The sequence below is a fragment of the Sparus aurata genome, chromosome 21 (assembly GCF_900880675.1).
Source record: "Sparus aurata chromosome 21, fSpaAur1.1, whole genome shotgun sequence".
Taxonomy (NCBI): Eukaryota; Metazoa; Chordata; class Actinopteri; order Spariformes; family Sparidae; genus Sparus; species Sparus aurata.
The window spans coordinates 15,783,188-15,804,368 of record NC_044207.1 but is presented as its reverse complement, the minus strand read 5'-3'; the positions used below and the strand labels follow the sequence as shown (position 1 = coordinate 15,804,368).

General features: G+C 41.2%; 1 protein-coding gene across 2 annotated transcripts in view; it reads left to right on the top strand.

The window, feature by feature from the left end:
- The window catches only part of LOC115572534 (protein APCDD1), a 53,121-nt gene that overhangs the window by 18,460 nt on the left and 13,480 nt on the right, over positions 1 to 21,181 (top strand). Inside the window, exons 1-3 of one of the 2 annotated variants that reach the window (XM_030402699.1) lie at positions 7,545 to 7,941; positions 17,543 to 17,726; positions 20,055 to 20,580. In XM_030402699.1, the coding sequence (XP_030258559.1) occupies positions 7,902 to 7,941; positions 17,543 to 17,726; positions 20,055 to 20,580 (750 nt within the window). In that variant the 5' untranslated portion in view covers positions 7,545 to 7,901. Of the gene's footprint in view, positions 1 to 7,544; positions 7,942 to 17,542; positions 17,727 to 20,054; positions 20,581 to 21,181 lie in introns of those variants that run through there. The other variant, XM_030402698.1, reaches the window with a different exon arrangement.

The window sequence follows — 21,181 nt, the reverse complement described above, 5'->3', positions numbered from 1 at the left end:
TGAACATCTATGCTACAATGATATCATCAAAAGCTCCAAAGCAGCTTCTAAACTTTGATATTTTTGCGCTCTTGTGTTGCAAACAGCTAACATAATCATACAAAGCAACACTTTGTGTCCAGCGTAAGATAAAAGGACCATTCGTGCAAATATAAATCCTTTATTAACTGGCACTTCCTGTCAAAACAGCCATCATCGTATTATTAAATGAAATGTTCTTAATACTACTCTGAACTTCCATCTCCCAAAAGCCACATCATAAATATGATTGTCATCAGCTTTACTGGATGGAAACAAAGTTGACGACATGGCACAACTTGAAATGACGATGATTAATGTGTTCGTCTGTCTAGGAGCGCTTCACCTCCCCCCCAGCGCCATCGCGGTCCCTCTAGTGAGATGTCTGATTTGCGAGGCGGCTCTTCCGCCATCTTCCTGCCACCTGTGAGCAACTGGCCGGTCAGGAAGCGTTTCACAGCTCTCCGTTCCTCCTCCTCAGAGTCATGCCAGACTCTTTGATGCATGCAGCTGCCTGTCACACCCAGGGGAAAACCACTTGGACAGAAATAAAATGAAATCTCTCTATCTGACTCTGTGGCAACCCTTCAACAGAGTTGTAATGTATTGTTATTCCCTTTTTCATGCGGAGTTTGCAAGATGACAACTGGTGCGATGAACAAATGCTATTATCACGTCTTATTATAATATCATATTATATCATATGATATGAGGCTGGGACCACATCTGCTGTCTTTGTCTTTTTGTGAAAGTCGGACTTGTCGGAGAGAGGCTTTAAAAACTGTTGTAAAAGTGTGAGCACAACAAAAACATACATTTAACTGGTTGTGTTCTCCAGAAATCAAGTGAAATTGTTGATGCCAAAGCCTTTCTGACACATCAAAAACAATAAACACAACTCTTGGCACACAGGTTTCTATTTATTTTTGCCCTCAGCCAATTAAAACATGGCAGCAAGTATGAGTTTTTGCCTGATAGCTCGCTACATTTGAGCTTGACTTGATTTTCTTGCAATTTTGAGTACTTAAAAAATCAAATTTTTTGCTTCTGATGCTTCATATGTGCTTACATCTTAACTGAGCCTGATATTTACGACATTTTTTGGATATCAACAACCGTTTTTCTGTGATTGGTTACCAAAGTCTGCATACAGGGCAGGACGATTAGCCGAGTCGGACTGTGTGTCCACCGAGCAGCTGCCACCACGGAGGACAAACAGGGGGCCCGTCAGAGAAAGCCAAAGGCCACTTTATGGTCCAGAGGCCACAAAAACCACAAGAATCCTGACTCTGGCACGGTAGAGCAACAGCCTCATTTGGTTTAGTGTGGTGCTGCATCATGGATGTCTCTGAATTTCAGGGATTTTGTCTTTTTCTGGCTCATGACGGCAATTAAACTTCTCCCCTTCTTTTCCATTTTTATCATTTGTTGTTTTTCTTCCTTTTTAGAAGGAGCCATTTGCCGCTTCATTCCTGTCCACTGCGCAGAACGGCCGCAGCCGTCCTGCTAAAATCGCCTACGGTAAACAATCCGTCACAGAAAACATGACAGCTTATTGGTCCTGTCAGTGTTTTAGGTTTTATCATTATTCCTCTGTGCTCGAGCCAAGTGCTTTCATATCAGCGCTGCATCGCGCTACGCTCTGCTTACTGTCAATCACCTTGCACCCGCAGGAAGACCTGGAGGTCTGCTGGAGGAAGCAATCACTCAGGAGCTTGTTTCCTCATAAAAGTTCCTATAACATCTGGGTCTTCCCGCGGGATGTTTTTTTAGTTGCTTTTTCTTTGAGCTTTTTCTGTGATAGCCTGGATTTGTAAATGATGTAAAGATTGATGGGGGGGGGAATAAGACGGTGAAAGTAGGGACTGTGTTTCTTCAGCCGCTGCATGCTCTCTCTTGAATACTGTCCCTTTATTTCACTCTTGTCTCTGGGATTTTTGTTTTTCAGAGACAGTTTCTCCTTGACCCTGCAGGCGGCTTTATTCAGAGAGGCTCTACACAATGGGGTCTCTCATTGCTCATTGGAGTATTTACCAATGTAGCACAGATGAAATAACCCCCCTCCCCTCCGCTCCTTCACCTCCTCTCTGCTTTCCCCCCCTCTCTGTCTCCCTTATTCCCGCTCGTGGTCTGGATTGATTTAACTGTACCGTTTCAATTGTCTCTGCAGCAGCAGATGGCGGCCATATTGGAACTAAACTTGGAGCGAGGCCTTCTCGACTGGGCTCAGGGCTACCTCTCATGTTTGACTCATTTTCTAAATATCGCAGTTGTCCCACTGCAGTTGGAGCAAACACAGGTCGAGTACTGTCGTGTTTGCAGATGTATTTCATTCGTTTAACATCGCCTTAAAGGGCCTCTTGGCTTATTTTACACACAAATATCAGTTTTCTCCTCTTGAAAAAGCTCCACTCGGCTTGTGAAAACAGTTGTACAATGAATTAGGTGACTCCAGAGAAGCTTTCCAAAGTCTGAGAAAGTAACAGGATGTAACGTCGATGTCATAGTGGTCACGTAGACATGCACGAAAGGGTCGAAAGAAACTGTGTTTTTTTACGTCGTTGTTGAGAATCGTAGGATCCAGTGTTTTTCAAGCTTTACCTGAACAAAAGACTTAAAAGTCGATGCCTCTTCTGCTGAACAGACAACCCAGTATCACGCAAAACCAGGTGGCCGAGTAGATGTCATTTGACCTCGCCATAGCAGTAACAGACATGCTACATCTGGTGACACTTTCAAAATAAAGGCATCTAAACTACTTGGTTAGGTTTAGGAAATAAAAGCTCTTGGTCCTTCCTACGTACAGTCGCTATTCATTTGCTTCACACAGTACTCAAACCTCAGTCACCTGTCCCAGTGTCCTCCTTGATTTAAGACTGGACTGGCACAGATTGAGTATTATTTTAAAGCAACGCAATGCAACTTCCTAGAGAAAAAGATAGTTGATTGTTGAGTTTCATCACCAGGTCTCAAATACTGGCGCCTCAGACGACACCCCTGAAGTCACTCGGATTGAGGTGTTCTTGCTGGGTGAACTAGAACTATAGAGTACAGAAGGGGAATAATGAAAAAGTACAAATTATATACAGGCCAAACTGCTGTTTGAGCCATGTCTAATGACTGGTTCAAAGAATGTAAACAGATTGACACTGACACACACATGGTGATTTGAAACCAAAGTTCTTCTCGGCTGTGCGAAGCATTTTAGCATCTCTCAGCTCACCGCTTGCAGCTCTGCTGTTTGGGTTCACACTCACCACTCTCATCAGGCAACAGCAAGAAGCTCCAAGAAACCCACTGCAAACTACCTACACAGCACTGAACAGCCGACAGACAAAGTTAGCACCCCGCTGGGCGCTAAAGAGCCAAATATTTTTTGGTGGACACTGAAAACGGAGCTGTAAAAAGACAGATGTTCCTCAGGTGGATCAGAAATAATAACTTCAATGTTTCCCAGTATTTGCTTGATATGTAACTATGCAGATGTTAGCTAACAAGTCTCACCATGTCGACCTAAAACATGATGATGTGTCGGCGTCGTGTTACAACTTTTTCTCTGCTGCATCCAAGTGGACAAAATATGTGTTTATGCCGGTTTAAGCAGTAAAATCATCGCTTATTCCCACTTTCTTTGAGCTCAGCGTGACGTATTTGATACAATAAAATCCTGTGGTGTTTGAGAAAAAGAGGATGGACACCAGAAAGTCGGCAGGGTTGAAGAACTTGGCTGACAAATCGGCGAGAACACATTTCTGTTGCTGTCAGTAATCTAAGTCGGTGCCTCCTCGGGGCCAGTAACAAACAATAAACAGTTAAACAATTAACATCCCATAACTCAGTGTGAGTTTTATGTTCATTGTGCGCCACTCCCCTCTCATTCCGCCCTTTACAACACTCTCCAGAAATGACACAAACGTCTACGGGGAGACATGAAAAAAAAAAGGGAAAAAAAAGAGGCAAACAGAAAACAGCGCAGTCACCCAGCGCTTCAGAACACAGCCTTAATGAGAAGCAGAGAGACAGCAACTTTGAAATGTCCCCAACCACATTCATCTGCTCTGACATGTTTAGAGACTCCGATGATGAAGGCGTAACGCAAAAAACATGTGAGAAAAATCCTTCGATGGTTGAAAAAGAGACAAACAAATTTCGGCATTGACAGGAAAAAGTTCTATAATGATATCAACACTCTCGGTAGGAAACGTTTCTCACTGTCCCATTGAGCCATTTTCAAAGCAAAGCTTATTTGTGGCTCTCATGGATCACATTCCTACAGCGACACAAAGAGGGTGCAGCCATGCTTTGATTAGCCACACAGGACAACGCAGGGGTCAACACACCAGAACAAGCCTCCCAGTTTCACCTCCCTGCCTCCAGCCTCTCCTCTATACAGACTTCGTATTAATACCCCTTCCGGCCTTCTTCTTGCAAATCCCATCAGTCTGTTTGTCCGGATCTCGCTCGGCGCCTATTCCGGATCCAGAGAAAAGAAGGAACTTGAGAGAGAGAGACAGAGAGAGACTGAGAGAGAGAGAGAGAGAGAGGAGGGCTGGAGTTACTCTCCCAGAGCGTGGATCCAGGATTAGAGGGAAAAAGAGCAAATACCATGGAGCGTATAGAAGGAGGCAGCCGTGAGGGTTAAGACTGCAGACAATAGAAATTAATTAGAGACTCCCTCAGTGGAGGATTGCTCTACTGATTAAGGATTGGAGGATTATTGGATAAGCTCATGAAATACTGTTTTTGTGAACGCTGGGGCCTCCCTTACTATCATTCCTACTTATGTGAAAGCATGGATGTAAACTTAACACTGCAAAAAGGATACTTTTGGGTGGACGTGTCCTTTAAGGTTGAAACATTATCTTATTGCAGCATCATAAATATTCTGAGCTGGCGTGACTGACAAAAACCTAAAATCTTCTTCAGTTGGAGATGTGATGCTTTTCTCGGTCAATTGCGGAAACAAAGGTAATCTAACTATGACAGTCGGGAGCTTGTGAACAATTCCTCACTATTTTCTGACATTTTATGGACTAAGTAACCAACAAATATTTCTTAGATCTGATGTGCAAAGTAAAGGTGGAGCTCTAACAGGATCTTACTCTCGATCTGCTAAAATCAAATTAAACAAGAAGCTGTAATGTACGCTGAGCTGTGTTCCGTGAAGCTCTTTTTAAGTCGGAAATGATTAGATCATAAAAGGTCTAAGTTGTGAAGCTGACATAAAAGAGAAGAAAAAAACATGAGTTTGGTGATTCTATGCAGATATAATCAGTGTCTAAAGGCGGTTAGAACACAGTTGGCTCAGTGTCGGAGCTGAAGACTCGCCTCAGGGTCAAAGGATCAGAGAGAGACGACAGCAAAGACACAAACTGAAAAGAGACAGAGAGCCAGAAACTCAAGGCCAAGGTCTCTCATGACTCTATCACTCACTCTCTCTCACACACACACACACACACACACACACACACACACACACACACACACACACTAACACAGGTGTTTGTGAACGTTTGCTGCTGTTTCCCCCTCCAGGCAGGCAGGCCATGATGAGAGGGTGAATAATTTGAGAGCCACTATCCAGAAGAATGCGCAGCATTCATCACAGACGATGACAAGCAGGAAGTCGGACACTAATGTAATGAATGAAACCTCCTGGGTAGTCCTGGGACAACTTCAGCCCTCTGCTTTATCCTCAACATTCTGCATTCATCTGATCACACTTTTGACATGTCAACATTAATGCGACCACAGCCGCTTATTTTGTAACAAGACTGAACACAAAAACCCTCACGTCGCCATGTTTGTGCTGTGCCCATGTCCATTTGGTTGGGTGTCAGGTTCATTCTGGCTTTTTGTTTGTGCCCCAGTAAGCTTTCAAAAGAGACCAGAACCTAAATAACCTTTATTATTGGGTTTGACATTTTGGAGTTTGTGCACAATAATGTGTCCTAGATAAAGAACTCATAAAGTCCGTTTCTTACAGTTATCTTTTTGAGATAACTTTGGAGTAAATCTTTTGGTTTGGGATCATGACTTTGCAACACATTTATGTTTGGAAATAATTAGGAGGATATGTCCTGGTCCAAGTCTCACAGAAGTCCAAAGTCTTTTGTTCTTGGGCAAATCAAGTCACAGGTTGTGTCAAGTCAATTTCAAGTTGAGTCCTATCTAAAACTCCTGTTAGTAAGATGGTAATACTGATGCTTCGGGATTGTAGGTCTGGTCGACCACCAATCGAAACGAAACTTTCTTACAAACAAGAGCTTAAGAAGTCAAGCTGCTCTACATAAGTGATTTAATCTTAATTTCTGCTCAATCAAATTAACATTCCCTCTTCTTGACTTTCAAAGGTACATGAGAATTTGCCACATCTTGAACTCATACTCAGCATTTCACCAGAGGAACAGCCACCTGCTGCTAACTGTAGCAAGTTAGCTCAACTAGCCACACAGCTAGCAGTCCAGAATGTGACCTCAGAGTGGTCTAACGAGACACAACAGGCCCGGGGCTAGCAGGTTAGCATGCTAACATTAGCAAGATATATCTGCCTGCAACACAATACATAGATGTCTTTGATTTCACATCAAAAATGTTGTTCCTTCAGATTCTATTGATAATGTAGGTTATTTTTTTTTCAAGTTTCTGAACTAAAATGTTTACATATTGCACTTTTTAAAAAATGAATACTGACAGCCAGACCAAAAAAAAAAGGTAAAAAAAAGTTCATGTTCATGTCCAGTAACAAGTCTTGAACTTCCAAGTCATTTATTTTCTGTCAAGTCAAGTTGCAAGTCATCAAACCAGAGACTCCAGTAGACTCCAGTCTGTCTCTGGGGGAAGTCAGAAGAAAGAAACCATTGACCCAATGAAAGGATGTCTCCCCTGCCAAGAAATGACTCTTAACTTTGAGGACAAATCTGTTTTTCTTCAAACCCATAAGTGAAAGTTTAGAGATTTTCCTTGTAAACTCTCATTTTAAGGGGATATATACGGAAGAGGATTAGGGCCACATGTGAATTTTTTTTTTAGTTCTGACTTTAAAGTCAGAATTCTGAGAAAAAAGTCAGAATTCTGAGATTAAAGTCAGAATTCTGAGATTAAAGTCAGAATTCTGAGAAAAAAAGTCAGAATTCTGACTTTAATCTCAGAATTCTGACTTTTTTCTCAGAATTCTGACTTTAAAGTCAGAACTAAAAAAAAAAATCACATGTGGCCCTAATCCTCTTCCGTAATATACTTGATAATAATGTTTTTAAAAAAATACATCCAGATGTGGCACTGTGACGTTGTGATGATACAATGGTGGTGCTGGTTTGCAAATTTTCTTTAGAGAAATTAAAATGATTTAAATCACTTTGACATATTTTAAGACTCATCTACATCTACAGGTGCAGCAGTTGTGGACATGGGTGACTTTTTGCAGTGTGCACCTCACGGGAGAAAACTTCACGGCACACTCCACGCCCATAAAATCTCTCCGGAGGAGGAGGAGGAGGAGGGGGTGGGGGCAGGGGGGCGTTGAGTCCAGTCCGGTGTCTGAGCAGACGTACGAACACTCCTCCAGGACGCAGGACGCACGGAGGACGCGCGTAAAAGCAACCGAACTGCTTACAGCTGAACAGTGGACGACAACGTCTGAACTCCTGCAGTGAAGTTTGGACTTGACCGTGCGATTCTTTGTGTTGAGCCTCAGGTGCAGCAGGTTTTGTTTTGTGTAGCGAACTAGACGTGTGTTTCCTTATGATGCTCGGACATCAGGGGAGTGTTTCCTCCAAGCTTTGGATACATAATGGGAGCACTTGTGTCGGAATAAACGAGGACGCTGCGTAAAAAGGAAATCTTTTCAGTGTGACCAGTCTGTATCCTGCCCGAAGTGCGGAATGGGGCCGTCATCTGCGCTGCTTCTCAGTGCTTTTTTGGGTAAGAAACTAACACGAAGTGACTTTGATCCATGTGGTGTGGCAAGTGCTCTACCTCTTGAGGTGTTGTGTTTTCCAAGACGACTGAAAGACGTGTTTTGCTGCACATGTGCGTGGAAAACAAAGTGCTTTCACAGCCTAGGAAAGAAGCCTTTAGTACAAAATGTAACCTAACATGAAAACAGGAAGAGATCATCTAAATTCTGTCTGCAACTGTGAATGTTTCCTTCTGCTCCAGATGCCTCTCTTCCCCTCTGCACACCTGTTTGCCCTCATGGCTGTGTGTTTGTGTGTTTGTGTCTGTGTGTCCAACAGGAGCAGCAATAGTAATATTTTCTGGCTCAGTTATCACCCATGACCCGGTGATGAACATGTTTTGAAGACTAAAAGGCAATAAAAAGCTTCCCTGGGGGTGCTGCCGCCAGATGAAAGCGCTGAGAGAGTTAAGAGACACTTAAAAAACATCCATTCCTGATGAAAACCCTGTCTGAGCAGCAGAGGATTATGGGACTGCAGTTGACCCGATCCATCTGCTGCCAGTGACAGTGGAAGGCAACATTTGGCAGCAACATCAAATGAGCTGGTTGAGATAAAACGATATTTTCGAGTCCACTTATCCTTAAGTGTGTTTAAGTGCACCTAACGTTCAATTAGGTGGTGTGTTATTGCAGCCTTTCATAGTGGAAATGAAAATGCACTGTCAGCTTAGATTAGTCTGCGCCGTAAATTTACCGGGGGGGAGAAAAAAAACCTCAGCGTGTCTTCAGAGAATTGAACAGCAAAGTTTAGAAAAGACGGAAACACGGAGCTGCTTATATTTCACCTTTTTTATCCAGATATGAATCCAGAGAGACTTCTGCCCGGCCTCAGCAGGGTCTTCAAGTTTTATTGCATCTGTAAATATTCAACTTTGCAATGGAAGAAGGCGACTCAACTGTTTGTTCAACTAGTGGCTCGTCCTACAACTTTTTATGTGTGTGTTTGTGTATTTCAGACACACGGGGACACATCAGTATAAGATAACAAGTGCACACAATGAAAGGAGAACAATACAATACAGAAATATAGGGATTAAAGTATATAAAGTCATAGTAATGATACAAGCATCTGTAGAGGAATACCATGGGTCACTTTTTGTGGGTTCAGTTATCATGAGTTCATTGTTTTTAATCAATTATTTTACTATTCTATCACGATATTCCAGATGATATGAAAAAGTGTCATTCTGATTGTTTTGATAACACACACAAGGTTACATTGTGTGTGTAATACAGCGGAGATGTTTGGACTTGTGCATCTTTTGTTAATGAGTTTGTTTTGTTGCCTTTGTTGCCATGAGGGTAATTGTGCTTTTTTTTTTTAACAGTTGTGGTCACAGACTCTCTCTCTGCTACAGAAACCCTAAACAGCCACAAGTCAAACATAAGATAGATAGATAGATAGATAGATAGATAGATAGATAGATAGATAGATAGATAGATAGATAGATAGAATTACTTTAATGATCCCAGACTGGGAAAACATTTTGTTACAGCAGTAGTGGGTCAGCAAATAAAACACTTCGTACATAACATAAATAGAATCCAATATAAACATAGTGTATATATACAGTGCACAGTGTGCTGTTTTCCCGTGTTAACAAGTTATTTGTGTCAAGTGTTGTTTTCCTGAGATAAACAAGATAAATTAATCCATTGTCACAAGAAAACAAAAGATTGTTCCCTCTTATTCCTCAAAGCTTAATGTCTGGTCCGTCAGCAGTGCCAAGCCAGCAGGAACACATGGCATCTTAACAAGTGTAGCAACTGTTTCAAGCTAAAAGTGTTAGAGATCAAGAAGTACTCAGTATTGATGTAAAAAAAAAATTAAAAATAACAAAGTTCATATGGTTTGCTTTGAAACTTGCAGTTTTTATGGAACGGTCAAGACTTTTTTTTTTATCTCATAACTCGAGATGAACAAAGTTTGTTTTCTTGAGATCTCAAGAAAAGGAACTTGTTATCCCTGGAAAAATGTGTTTTGCCATCATAATGACAACAATAACACGTGAACAATTAAAATTGAACTTGTGACCGCAGAAAAATGGAGGAAATGATATGAATCAACCCACGACCGTTTACGGCTTCTGTACTTCAATAATAGGCTCGTATTTTAAAGGGTCTTTTTTTTTTTTGCTGACAAAAGAGACAAAACACACAGTAAACAGGTTCGGTAGAATTCTTTTTTTCAAATTTCTGTGGAAATCACAATAATATCGTTATCTCGAATTTTTTTTAAGCTGCAATGATTGTGTTGTGAAAATCTGATATGGCGACATCCCCAGTTTTTGGAAAAATTCCTAATCATGGCATAAAAGATGGGAACCCTGCAGGTCACAAACGTACGGCTTGCACTTGTCGATCTTGGGGGCTTGACCACTTGAGACTCTGAATGCCTCGTTATCAAAGCCATCTGAAAGCCTTTTCATTTTTGCCTTACTACAAATCTTCGTCTCGATGTTGAATGTTGATGTTTTTTTTGTTTTTCCGTTTTCGGGAAAACTTGGATGGCGAATATGTGACAATACGTGTGAATCACATTTAAGTCGTTGCAGGCAAACTATCAAAACTCTTTATTAAAAAAAAACATTCAGCCATTTTAATCACAGTTATGTCAGGTGTGTTTGTTTGTTTGAGAGGTGAAAGTAGACAGACTAATAGAGAAGACAGACTACGACGTACTGTTAACTATTTAATAAGAAGAATTGTATCATTAAGCAAAAGCAAAAAGCTTGATCAAGGACTTTCTCTGTTTGAAAAATCGCAGGCTGCAAAGCCAAGCAACTAATCGCCCATAAAAAGATGCAGAATTTCAGCATGTAATGCATTATATATTGCTGTTACAATGTATGTGTTGAATTGTCATTGGTCAATCATATAGATAGGATGAATACTATTATTGGACAATCAAGTAAATAAGGTGAGGAGAATCCGTGGTTTAGACTTTAGCCCTCCCATTGGTGGTGCACAAACTGGTCCCAGTTTCTTGGCACACGAACCCTGATTCCTGGAGACGTCACCCTGTTGAAGAAAACAAAATGTCCCTGGCCTCATCTGTCTGTCCTCCATATCTGCCTTTGTTTATGGCGCCTTCACTGTCGCATACGCACAAGGGATTTGGGAGGTGATATCGCTGGCCTTCGGGGCCTCTTCATGTGTGAAAGGGATAAGTGAAAGGTGAATGTGTTCTCTCTCATACCCTGGCTTTGCTCTCCATGTATTAGCCCCTCATAAAAGAGACTAATGCTTCTGACCATTTCATTTGTCAACAGGATATGTGCAACTCTTTTAATAATGTGAGATAATAGGAAAAGATGGAAAAAGATAATCTATATGTGTTGTGCAATATTATAGCATCTAAGTGTGGCAGACGTCATAATGTAATGAGCGATAAAAGATGTGTGTGTAGGTTCATGAGCAGTGTGTTTGTTAAGGGGAGTCACGGGCAGTCATGGGCAGTATTTAGTAGGCCGGGGTCATAGGGGGACATACTAAGTGGTCGGTGGGGCATAAAGAGGCATAATTAAAATGTATAAATCCTAACAGTTACCAACTAGATCTTGAACCGATGTTCATCTCTGAGGCGGATACCAATATGGATATTTGAGACATAAAGAATAATTTTGAACAATGCTCACTCAAATGTGTTCATGAAGGAGCTTTGACATGTACTGACGCATGATATTTGACAGTTAGATGATCAAAGGTAATGGTACATTTGTGGTAAATACAATGTAAATACATGTGCTGCTTTAGATAATGAGCTAGTTTCCATCCGTATAGTCTCTTGTTATGTGAATTTACCCTGCGTACATAAAGTACAGCAAACATAGTGTAATTCATGAATGTGTTTCTAAAAAGATAGTGCTTGTTTTAAAGAGAAATAGAAATGGCCTGTAGGCACTCTCTTCAAAATAAATAACATGCTCCAATATTTAAAAAAAAAAAAGTGCTAACAGCCATCTGATTTATCAGTTGCACGCTTTTTCACGGACCAGTTACTAGCATCTTTTTAGTTGTCTGATATCAATCTTTTGATGATGGTGATGATGTGGTTTGAGCTTTCAAAGCAGCATGAGAAAACAAATAGAAACCCAAAAGCACCAAGTGGTGCCTCTAGAGTCTTCAGTCAGAAACCTAATATCGAGAGGAAACATCCTGAGAAATAATTTCAGACAACACAGACAAACTGCGTCAAGAAGTGGGAGAGGGCGGCCAAATGTTCTGACAGATCAACAGGGGGAAGATGGAGGAAACAGACAGGAGATACAGATGATACTAATTTCCCTGAATCCCAGCATCTCCCTCCTCTGTATGAGCAGGTTTCAGTGGTGGAGGAGAAAGTTGGGAGAAAATTCTTGAGAGAGACACTGATGGTGAAGGATTAACCCTTAACATAACAGTCTTTGCTAATGTCCCATTGTACAGCCTCAAATTATATTTCATGATCTTCATCAACAAAAGGAGTCTGTCATGGACATATAATGTTCAAGAATCTGACCACTTGACTTGGAGGACTTTGTTGGTGCGTGTTTGCTTAAAAAATGAGCATCAAATGTCACTCTTGACCCTAAAAACAGAAAGCCTCGGGAAAGCTGCTAAAATATTTCTGAGATGAATCAGGACATTCTTTCTCCATAGTTTAGTGATCTTGCACTTTCAATCAGGTCTGAAATGATTGTCACAAAGCTCTTTCTGATCTCTTCCTTAAAATATTCATGATTCAAGTTAGCGGTGCAGCTGAAGAGATGGCAAATCAGTCAGTCCATCCAGCACTTTGCTCAGGTCTGAAATATCTTAACAAGTAGTAGATGGATTCCCTTTAAATGTGGTACAGATGTTCATGATCCTTAGAGGATGAATCCCTCTAACTTTGGTGATTGATCTTTGTTCCACCATGAGGTCAACAGTTTACTTTTGGGTGAAATGTTTCGACACCTTTTAGTTGGATTTTTATATAAATGAATACAGATGGATGATTCCCAAAGGATGAGCCCTAAAGACTCAAAGTGTGTAATTATCCAGTAAAATGTCTCAACATATTCTGGTGGATTGGAACAAAACCTTGTAGAGATGTTCACGTTCCCCAGAGGATGAATTCTACAGACTTCCTTAGTGACCCCCTGTACTTTTCCTCTAGTGCCACCATGAGGTTTACATGTCTTACTTACAATGAAATGTCCTAAACAGTTGAGTGAATTGTCATGAGAATTTGGTACATACATTCATATCCCCCACCGGATTATCTTACGTGATCTCTGAACTTCATGTAATGCACCATTAGACCAAAAATATAATTTGTCCAAAACTTTGTTTTTTGGCCCAATGATTTCATTGCATTTGGCACCAACTGACAAATGTTGGCATGCTGGAACTACAATGATTAACATGGTAAACATGCCTGCTGAACATCCACCTGTTAACACCATGCCTGTGCACCCTGATATGATGCTGAAGGGTGCCATACACCCACCAGTGCTCCATGTTCGTGTCAAGTTTTGCCTGGTCTAAGCTTGGATTCAGTCACCAAACCTCGCTACTTGTTAAGGTGTAGAACACTTGCGTCACTGACTTCAGCTCAGTTTCTTGTCTATGTGATTACATTTCCCCTATTCTATTAGGCTCATATATTTTCTTTGACCCTCTGCTGCATGTTAGCATTTAGCTCCAAGCTCCACTTTGCTTAAATACTATGCAACTGAGCCACTAGCGTGGATGTGGACTCTTGTTGTCCAACATAAACAATATCTTATGACTTAAGTTCATGCTGAATGTTAAACCTGCACAAACTTGATACTCACAGCTGTCAGATAAATGTGTGCCGGATTAAAAAGTGCCATATTTCTCACTGAATTCCAGTGACGTAGAAGCAGAAAATCCAAAATAAAACTGCTCAAGCACCAGTACTTTCTCAAGTAGTATTCTCTCTGCCCAGTTTAAGTCCTACATGGTAGCTGCCAAATGCTAAGATAACACAAAGAACAGTTCTTTGTCTGGTCTCTGCTCTGGCACTTGTGGATTTTTCTCTTCCCATAAACGATGTGGAGTCTCTCGGCTTGTCAGGGGTCCCAGTGCTGTTACCTCACCGGTGGGATCGGGCCAACTGGAAATGTTCTGTGTGGTTTGGGGCTCTGGGAGTTTTATGGGTGCTTTGATTTAGATAGAGTGCAGCAGTTTGGGAATGCAGCAGCAGCAAGGGACCGGAGAGGGTTCGAGTCCAGTCGCTGTGATTATTGCCATAATGAGGAGAGAGTTTTTCTTTCTTTCTTTCTTTTTTTATTTAAAGAAAGCTATTGGATGAAAGTCCCACCGCTCACATATTCAACGCTCATTCAATGTGCAGAGAAGTAGTTGTACACGTCCAAATTTACAAACGTCTAACCTCTTTTTAGTAATTTCCTCATTTGTTTCCCCGTAAGCATGTTTTTCCATGTTGAGATCCTGTTTGGCTTTGAAGTAATACCAAAAAAAATGTAACTGTGTTTAAAATTACTCTTAATAAAACTTGTGTTTCATTATTATTCAGATTTTTCCACAAAACCACAAGTGTTTAACAAGTCTTGGTCTGTTTCATTTCAGTTCTTCAGTCTCTGGATTCTTTTATTTACCCACATCTGGGACCAAAAACAGCCAAATTAGATGCATCCTAGACTTTCCTTTCAACATTACACGCCATTTTAAGTGAGGAGAAAGTGGAAAGTCCCAGATCTATTTTGAAGCTGGGAAAGAAACTCAATAGATATTGAATGAGCATGAGAATTTGCAAAGTAAATTTCCCAAAATGGTTCATATTTATATCCAAGGTATTCCTCAAGATGAGGCATACGTTATCCAGAATCCCGTGAAAGCCACAGCAGAATGTCAAGATGTCAAGAGATAATTCACCACTTATATTGAGTGGTACAGCTTTGATTTAAGGCCGATGACCGGACAAGACCGGTTGTAGTTCATTTCACCACTAGATGTCATACCAGACCCGGCCATTCCCAAAAGCAACATAATGAGAGTGTATCAGAACTACAGTCCATCAGGGCAACTGTGACACATGGTCTTACTTATTTCTCACAACAGCAATTCAGCTGAAAACTCTGAATTTAAACATCGTTTGTCAAAGAGAAAACCCCATAGGGTGCCGAAAACTGAGTGAAATGTCAGAAATTGGAAAAAACTGAAGGGATGTCTTGGAATGACTTTCCTTGTCAGACCATTAATCCAAAAGTATTCAATTTATCTGTCTTAGAAGTTGACAAAAATGTGAAATATTGCTGGAACTTGTGAGTTTTTGGTATTTTTACTTTAGAAATGCAAAACGACTTTCGTAAGAGATCCATAATGTCCGAAAATCAGTAAATATTCATCCAGCTAGTGATGTGTCGATTTGTTCTTTAAATACTTTGCTTTGTGTTGTTTTTATTAGATGTACAGGGTTTATATTCGTTCTCTGCCGCCTACTCCTAAACCTGAGATGCTACTTTACCAGCGGTAACCTTTAGTGAGGATATAAATGTGTTTGCATTACACATTGAATCAGGTTTCCTTTTCATTTCTCACATACACTTCTTGGTTTCAGCTTTGTGAATTGTTAAACAAAGTGTTCACAGCTACTGTTTTTCCATGTTCAACTTTTTGCAGGTGCAAAAAAAAAAAAAAATAGAAAAAAAAAGCCTCACACGCACATCACACATAAACACACATTCACACATAAAACGCAGCAAACTGTGAAGCCTTTTCTTTGATTTTCACCACAGCTCCAGCCAGCAGAGCGGCGTTACTAATGCCACCAGCTGAGTCGGGGGATCGGGTCTCCCCGCTGTCCAGTGTTTCCACTGAGCAGCGCTGTGATGTGGTGATTTACACACAAGCCTTGGCTAAGACACGTAGTTGCTGCCTCGCTGGGTGTAAAACAACTGGATGGGGCTTTGTTCTTCACGGAGCTTTTGGCTGCTTTTAATCAGATGTTTTTGTTCCTCCCTCTGTGTTATTGGTCTCAAATTAAAGCGCTGAGGCGACCGCAGAGGCATTCCAAGGCGTTAAATGATATTGCCAAGCAAGTCGGGTCCAGTAGACATAATCTAAGGCAAAGTCTTCATATTTCAAGGTAGATTTTGATGATATTTAGAGTATTATATGGAATAAATCCTCGCTGGAATGTGAGTTGAAGGCTCGTCTTTGGCCGCGGGCTCTGAAAATGCTTTCATTTCCGACATTTTATCCCCTTAAGCTCGGCCCATTGTTGAAGGTATTGTTATTTCATGTGGTGCGTCGAGGGTACGCGCACAGGGTGGGAACTTTAGAGTTTTCAAATATCAATGCTTCTCTTGTCCTTTTTTTAAGCATGTGTTTGCTGCTTGATGTCAGGGTCCCAGAAAGCCAACGATCACTTTTTAATTTTGGATACTTAAGCTTTTCCTTTTCATTACACGTTTGGTTTACGTCAACCTAGAGAGACTCCACTCACACCAGGTGTTGCGGGTCACTGATAAAGCCCTGTAATCCCCTGGTGATGACATGAGTTAAAATGACTAAATAAAACCCTGTAGAGACTTCAAAGAGGCCTGACTGATTGGATAAGCAAAGTGAAAGCATGAGAGCCAAACTTCAAACTAGCAAGACAACTTATTTTCTTTTTGATCCGAGTGTAACTAACTGCCTTTTTAAAAGTGGTCATTTATAAGGATGTAAAGATCTAAAAGAAACCAGCTCTGCCAAGCTAAACTCATTCTTAAGTAGTTTATTGAACATTTCAACCTCAATGAGGAAAGTCTGAGGTTCAAAGTTCGCTGAATAGTCCAGATCTTTTCGATTTTGAATGATTCTTTTCCATTTTTGTTTACATATCTCTTTAGGGTTTCAGTATAATAACAACAGAGCAAAACTGTTGTTATGATGGATTTCTATTGCACTCATAAATCATAAGCTTTAAAAATGAATTAACTAAATTCTTAATTAGTTTAAGACTTAAGAATGATTTTTTTTCTGTTAAATCCATTGGATAAAGGATCTAACGCTGGAACCACCTAATAGTAAAAATTACAATAAATACACTTAAAGGAAAAGTTCACCCTCAAATGAAAATTCAGTCATTATCTGAACGCTGGGTGAAGTTGTGTAGAGCTTCGCAGAATAACTGTGCTGCAGCTTTCTCCGAAACAATTGAAGTAAGGATGCATTATAAGATAATAAGATTAAAATGAGAATGTGAATTGGAGATAAAAAAGGACCATGGTGCCTCCTCGTGGCATTGTGGTCCACAACACTTTGCTGAAGAAGGCGTTGTAGCACTGCTGCAGTTCACTTTAGATGATGTTGGACTTTGTGACTGGCTGTTAGACATCCAGTCAAATAGATTTGTGCACTTGGGTGGAGTCAGAAAATATAGATCATAGATCTTGACAGCCCAAGAAAATTATGTGAATGGATTGTTTACTCAATCTCACTTGAGTGATTACCATTTCAGTTCCCCCCCCCCCCCCCAAAATGTCCCGTCTTAATAAAGAGAAAGTAAATGAATAATGATGAAATCTCCTCAAAGATTAACCTGTGGTGTCCCTTTTGTTCCCGCAGTCTGGGTTGAAGGTTCCTCTCTTCACTACTCCGACGGTCGGTCCAGCCGGCTCTCCATGGAAAAAACCTTCGGGCGGTTGGTCAAAGACTCTCAGTGCCATCACATGTTGAAGCACCTTCACAATGGAGCCCGAATCACTGTGCAGATGCCTCCGAACGTAGAGGGTCACTGGGTGTCCACCAGGTAAACAACTTTGGCCTTAATGGTGTTTTATGCATCTGATTTTATAGGAAGGCACACAGACACGATCCAGTTCAACTATTCCTACTTTTATAAATACGAATGTTTAAACATTGACATGTAGCCTAAAATAGTTTAGATGATTTGATACTGGGGGCACATTCCGAATAGACAATAATGGTGTTTTGCATGTTCCATTTTTAAAAACTGAGTTATACAGTTTCAACTAGTGATTACTTCTACTTCATGCGTGCACAGTTTCCTGTTCATGTTAGCCTTTTGTCTTCTATTTAAAGAAAAAAATCATAGCTTGTAGAAATAATGCTTTGCTTCAGCCAAATCATAAATCCTGAATTTCTGAGTCTCCTTGATGTGACAGAGTATTTTTGTAATTCATTTCCTGCTCGCATCTCCATTACAACACAAGCAAAACTTGACTTTGACCATAAAACAGTGATTTAAATTCAATTTTAAGCAAGTTTTCAAGTAAATTACCTTATAATTACAGTATACGGCAGTGAACTGAAACCTTTGGCTGCCTGGAAGGTAAAAACAAAAACAATATTTGTAGAAGTTGATGTACTTTAGCCTGTAGAAGTATAATGTCTACACTGGAGTAAAACCACCACATTGGCCCTGTAGGTCAGAAGCGTAAAGGACCCATATCATGGTCATACTTTTAGTTTGGATGTCTCGAAAAAGTTTACACGCTTTCATGTTCAATAAACACATAATTTTTCTCACACTGTCCGCAGCTGCAGCAGCTCTGTCTGAATGCTCCGCTTTAGTACCTTTCCCTTAAAGACACCCCTTCTGAAAAAGCCCACTCTGCTATGATTGGTCAGCTCTCACAGGCCTGAGTAGGCACCACCCACCTTTGTTTACACATCAATCAACTCAATCAATCAACTTTATTTATAAAGCACTTTTCATACATGAGTATGTAGCACAAAGTGCTTTACACAGGAAACATAAAACAATAATAAAGAAAGCCCCTCCCTCCCACCCTCCGTACTATATACATGCACACATACGTACACACCCAGGGACAGCACCCCCAGCAGCATCCCAGACACAGCTCCCAGTGTGGAGGACCCCCCTGAGGAAACTCTGGAGTTAACCCTTAAAAACTAAAAACATAAGATAGGATAAAAACCCTGACAAAAGATAGTTAAATGAAGTGAACAGTTAAAAGGATAAAATGCATAAGATAATAATAAATAAAATAAAATAGTATCGAAGATAAATAATAATAATAATAATAATAATAATAATAATAATAATAATAATAATAATAATAATAATAAAAACAAAAAAATTTAAGATGAAAATAGTTTAAAAAAAAAAAAAAAAAAAAAAAAAAAAAACAAGATAGGAACAACAACATAAAATACGATAGAACCACATAAGAATGGAATAAGAATTTAAAATATTAGTTAAAAGCCTGATTAAAAAGGTGTGTCTTTAACCTTCCCTTAAAAATATCAACAGTCTCTGCAGACCTGAGGTTCTCCGACAGGCTGTTCCACAAGCGGGGGCCATAGTGGCTAAATGCCGCCTCACCGTGGGTTTTAGTTCTTGGTTTTGGTATGGATAAAAGGCCAGAGCCAGAGGACCTCAGGGTCCGCGAGGGTTGATATGGTAAAAGCAGGTCAGATAAGTAGGAGGGCGCAAGGCCGTTAAGACATTTAAAAACCAGTAAAAGAACCTTAAAATCGTTCCTGAAGCGCACAGGGAGCCAATGCAGTGACTCTAAAACTGGTGTAATGTGCTCCCGCCCTCTGGTCCTCGTCAGCACTCGTGCGGCTGAGTTTTGTAATAATTGGAGATTTAGAGTACTCTTTTTGGGAAGACCAGAGAGCAGGGCATTACAATAATCTAAGCGACAGGAAATAAAAGCATGCATTAGCACCTCCGTACTGGCCTGGGAGAGAAACGGGCGGACTCTGGCTATGTTCTTAAGATCATAAAAACCTATTTTTGTCATATTTCTGATATGTGGAATAAAATTCAGCTCAGAATCAAAAATCACGCCCAGATTTTTTACTGATTGTGTTGGTTTAAAATGTTGTAGTTTTGGAAAAAGTTTCTCTCTCTGGCCTTCAGGACCTATAACTAAAACCTCAGTTTTGTCCTGGTTGAGCTCAGGTGTTTACGCCGACCACAACTGTGCTGGGGCCATAGCTGAGGGCTTTGACTGTATAGTTGTGACTAGGGATCCTAATTTTAAGGAATTTCTTTAGTTGATAGTCATCTGCCTAAACAATCATTGGTTAATCATTAATAACATATTATGTGGTGTTCATGTGAAACCTCTGTTTTCTATTGCAGCTGTGAGGTGAGACCAGGCCCAGAGTTCCTGACGCGCTCCTACAGCTTCTTCTCCAACAACACCTTCCAGGCTCACCAGTTCTACTATGAGGACAACCACTGCACCAAACCCACCTACACTCTGGTGATCCGTGGCCGTCTGCGCCTGCGCCAGGCCTCCTGGATCATCCGTGGTGGCACGGAGGCAGAGTACCACCTCCACCGCATCCAGATGGTTTGTCACACGGCCACCGTGGCCAAAGAGCTCAGCCAGAGGTTCAACAGCAGCTGCAGGGGGGCTGTGAAGGGCTCCTGGGAGCCCAATTTCATCTACGAGCTGTGGAGCGAGGAGGGCGGCTTCGACTGCTCAAGGGAGCTGAACTTCGCCATGCACGAGCTGCAACTGTTGAGGGTGGAGAGGCAGTACCTGCATCACAACCTGGATCACCTAGTGGAGGAGCTGTTCCTGGGAGACATCCACACCGAGCCATCCCAGAGGCTGTACTACAAACCGTCCAGCTACCAGATGGCCCTACAGAACGCCAAGGTACGTCCTAATGATCGTTGTTTAGGGTTTTGAGCAGGGGTGGGGAACCTCCAGCCTCCAGGCCGTATATGGTGCAAGACTGTTTGGTCCGGCCGGCGAGGCATTATTTGCCCCGGGGGCGTCTGTCTTTCCGGGGCAAGATCAAGGTCATTGAACACAACATCAGCGTAACTGTCATCACGTGTCATCGCGTCAAGTCCTCAGTCAGTGATTGACAGGTGTCAACAACGAGAGGAGACTAGCTTTGGCTAAAATGGAACATGGCAGCTAATAAACGAAAAGTTGATGCGGAGTGTCGATCTTTCCAGGATAAATGGACAAATTAATTCCTCTTTGTGAAAGTGAAAGTGTGCCTGGTTTGTGGGGAAGCGCTGGCGGTAATGAAAAAGGCAAACCTTGAGCGCCATTGCAGTGCGAGCGGACCACGACAACGTGACGCAGACTAAGTTAGCTTCGTGGTGAGTGAGCTAATTGCTAAGAAGCTGAAACCTCATGCAGACAGTGAATTTGTAAAGGAGTGCCTCGTTGCTGCTGTGGAGCAGCTCGCGCCAGGAAAAAAACAAAAAACCATCTGAGCTTTAAGAGCTTTACAGTATAAGGT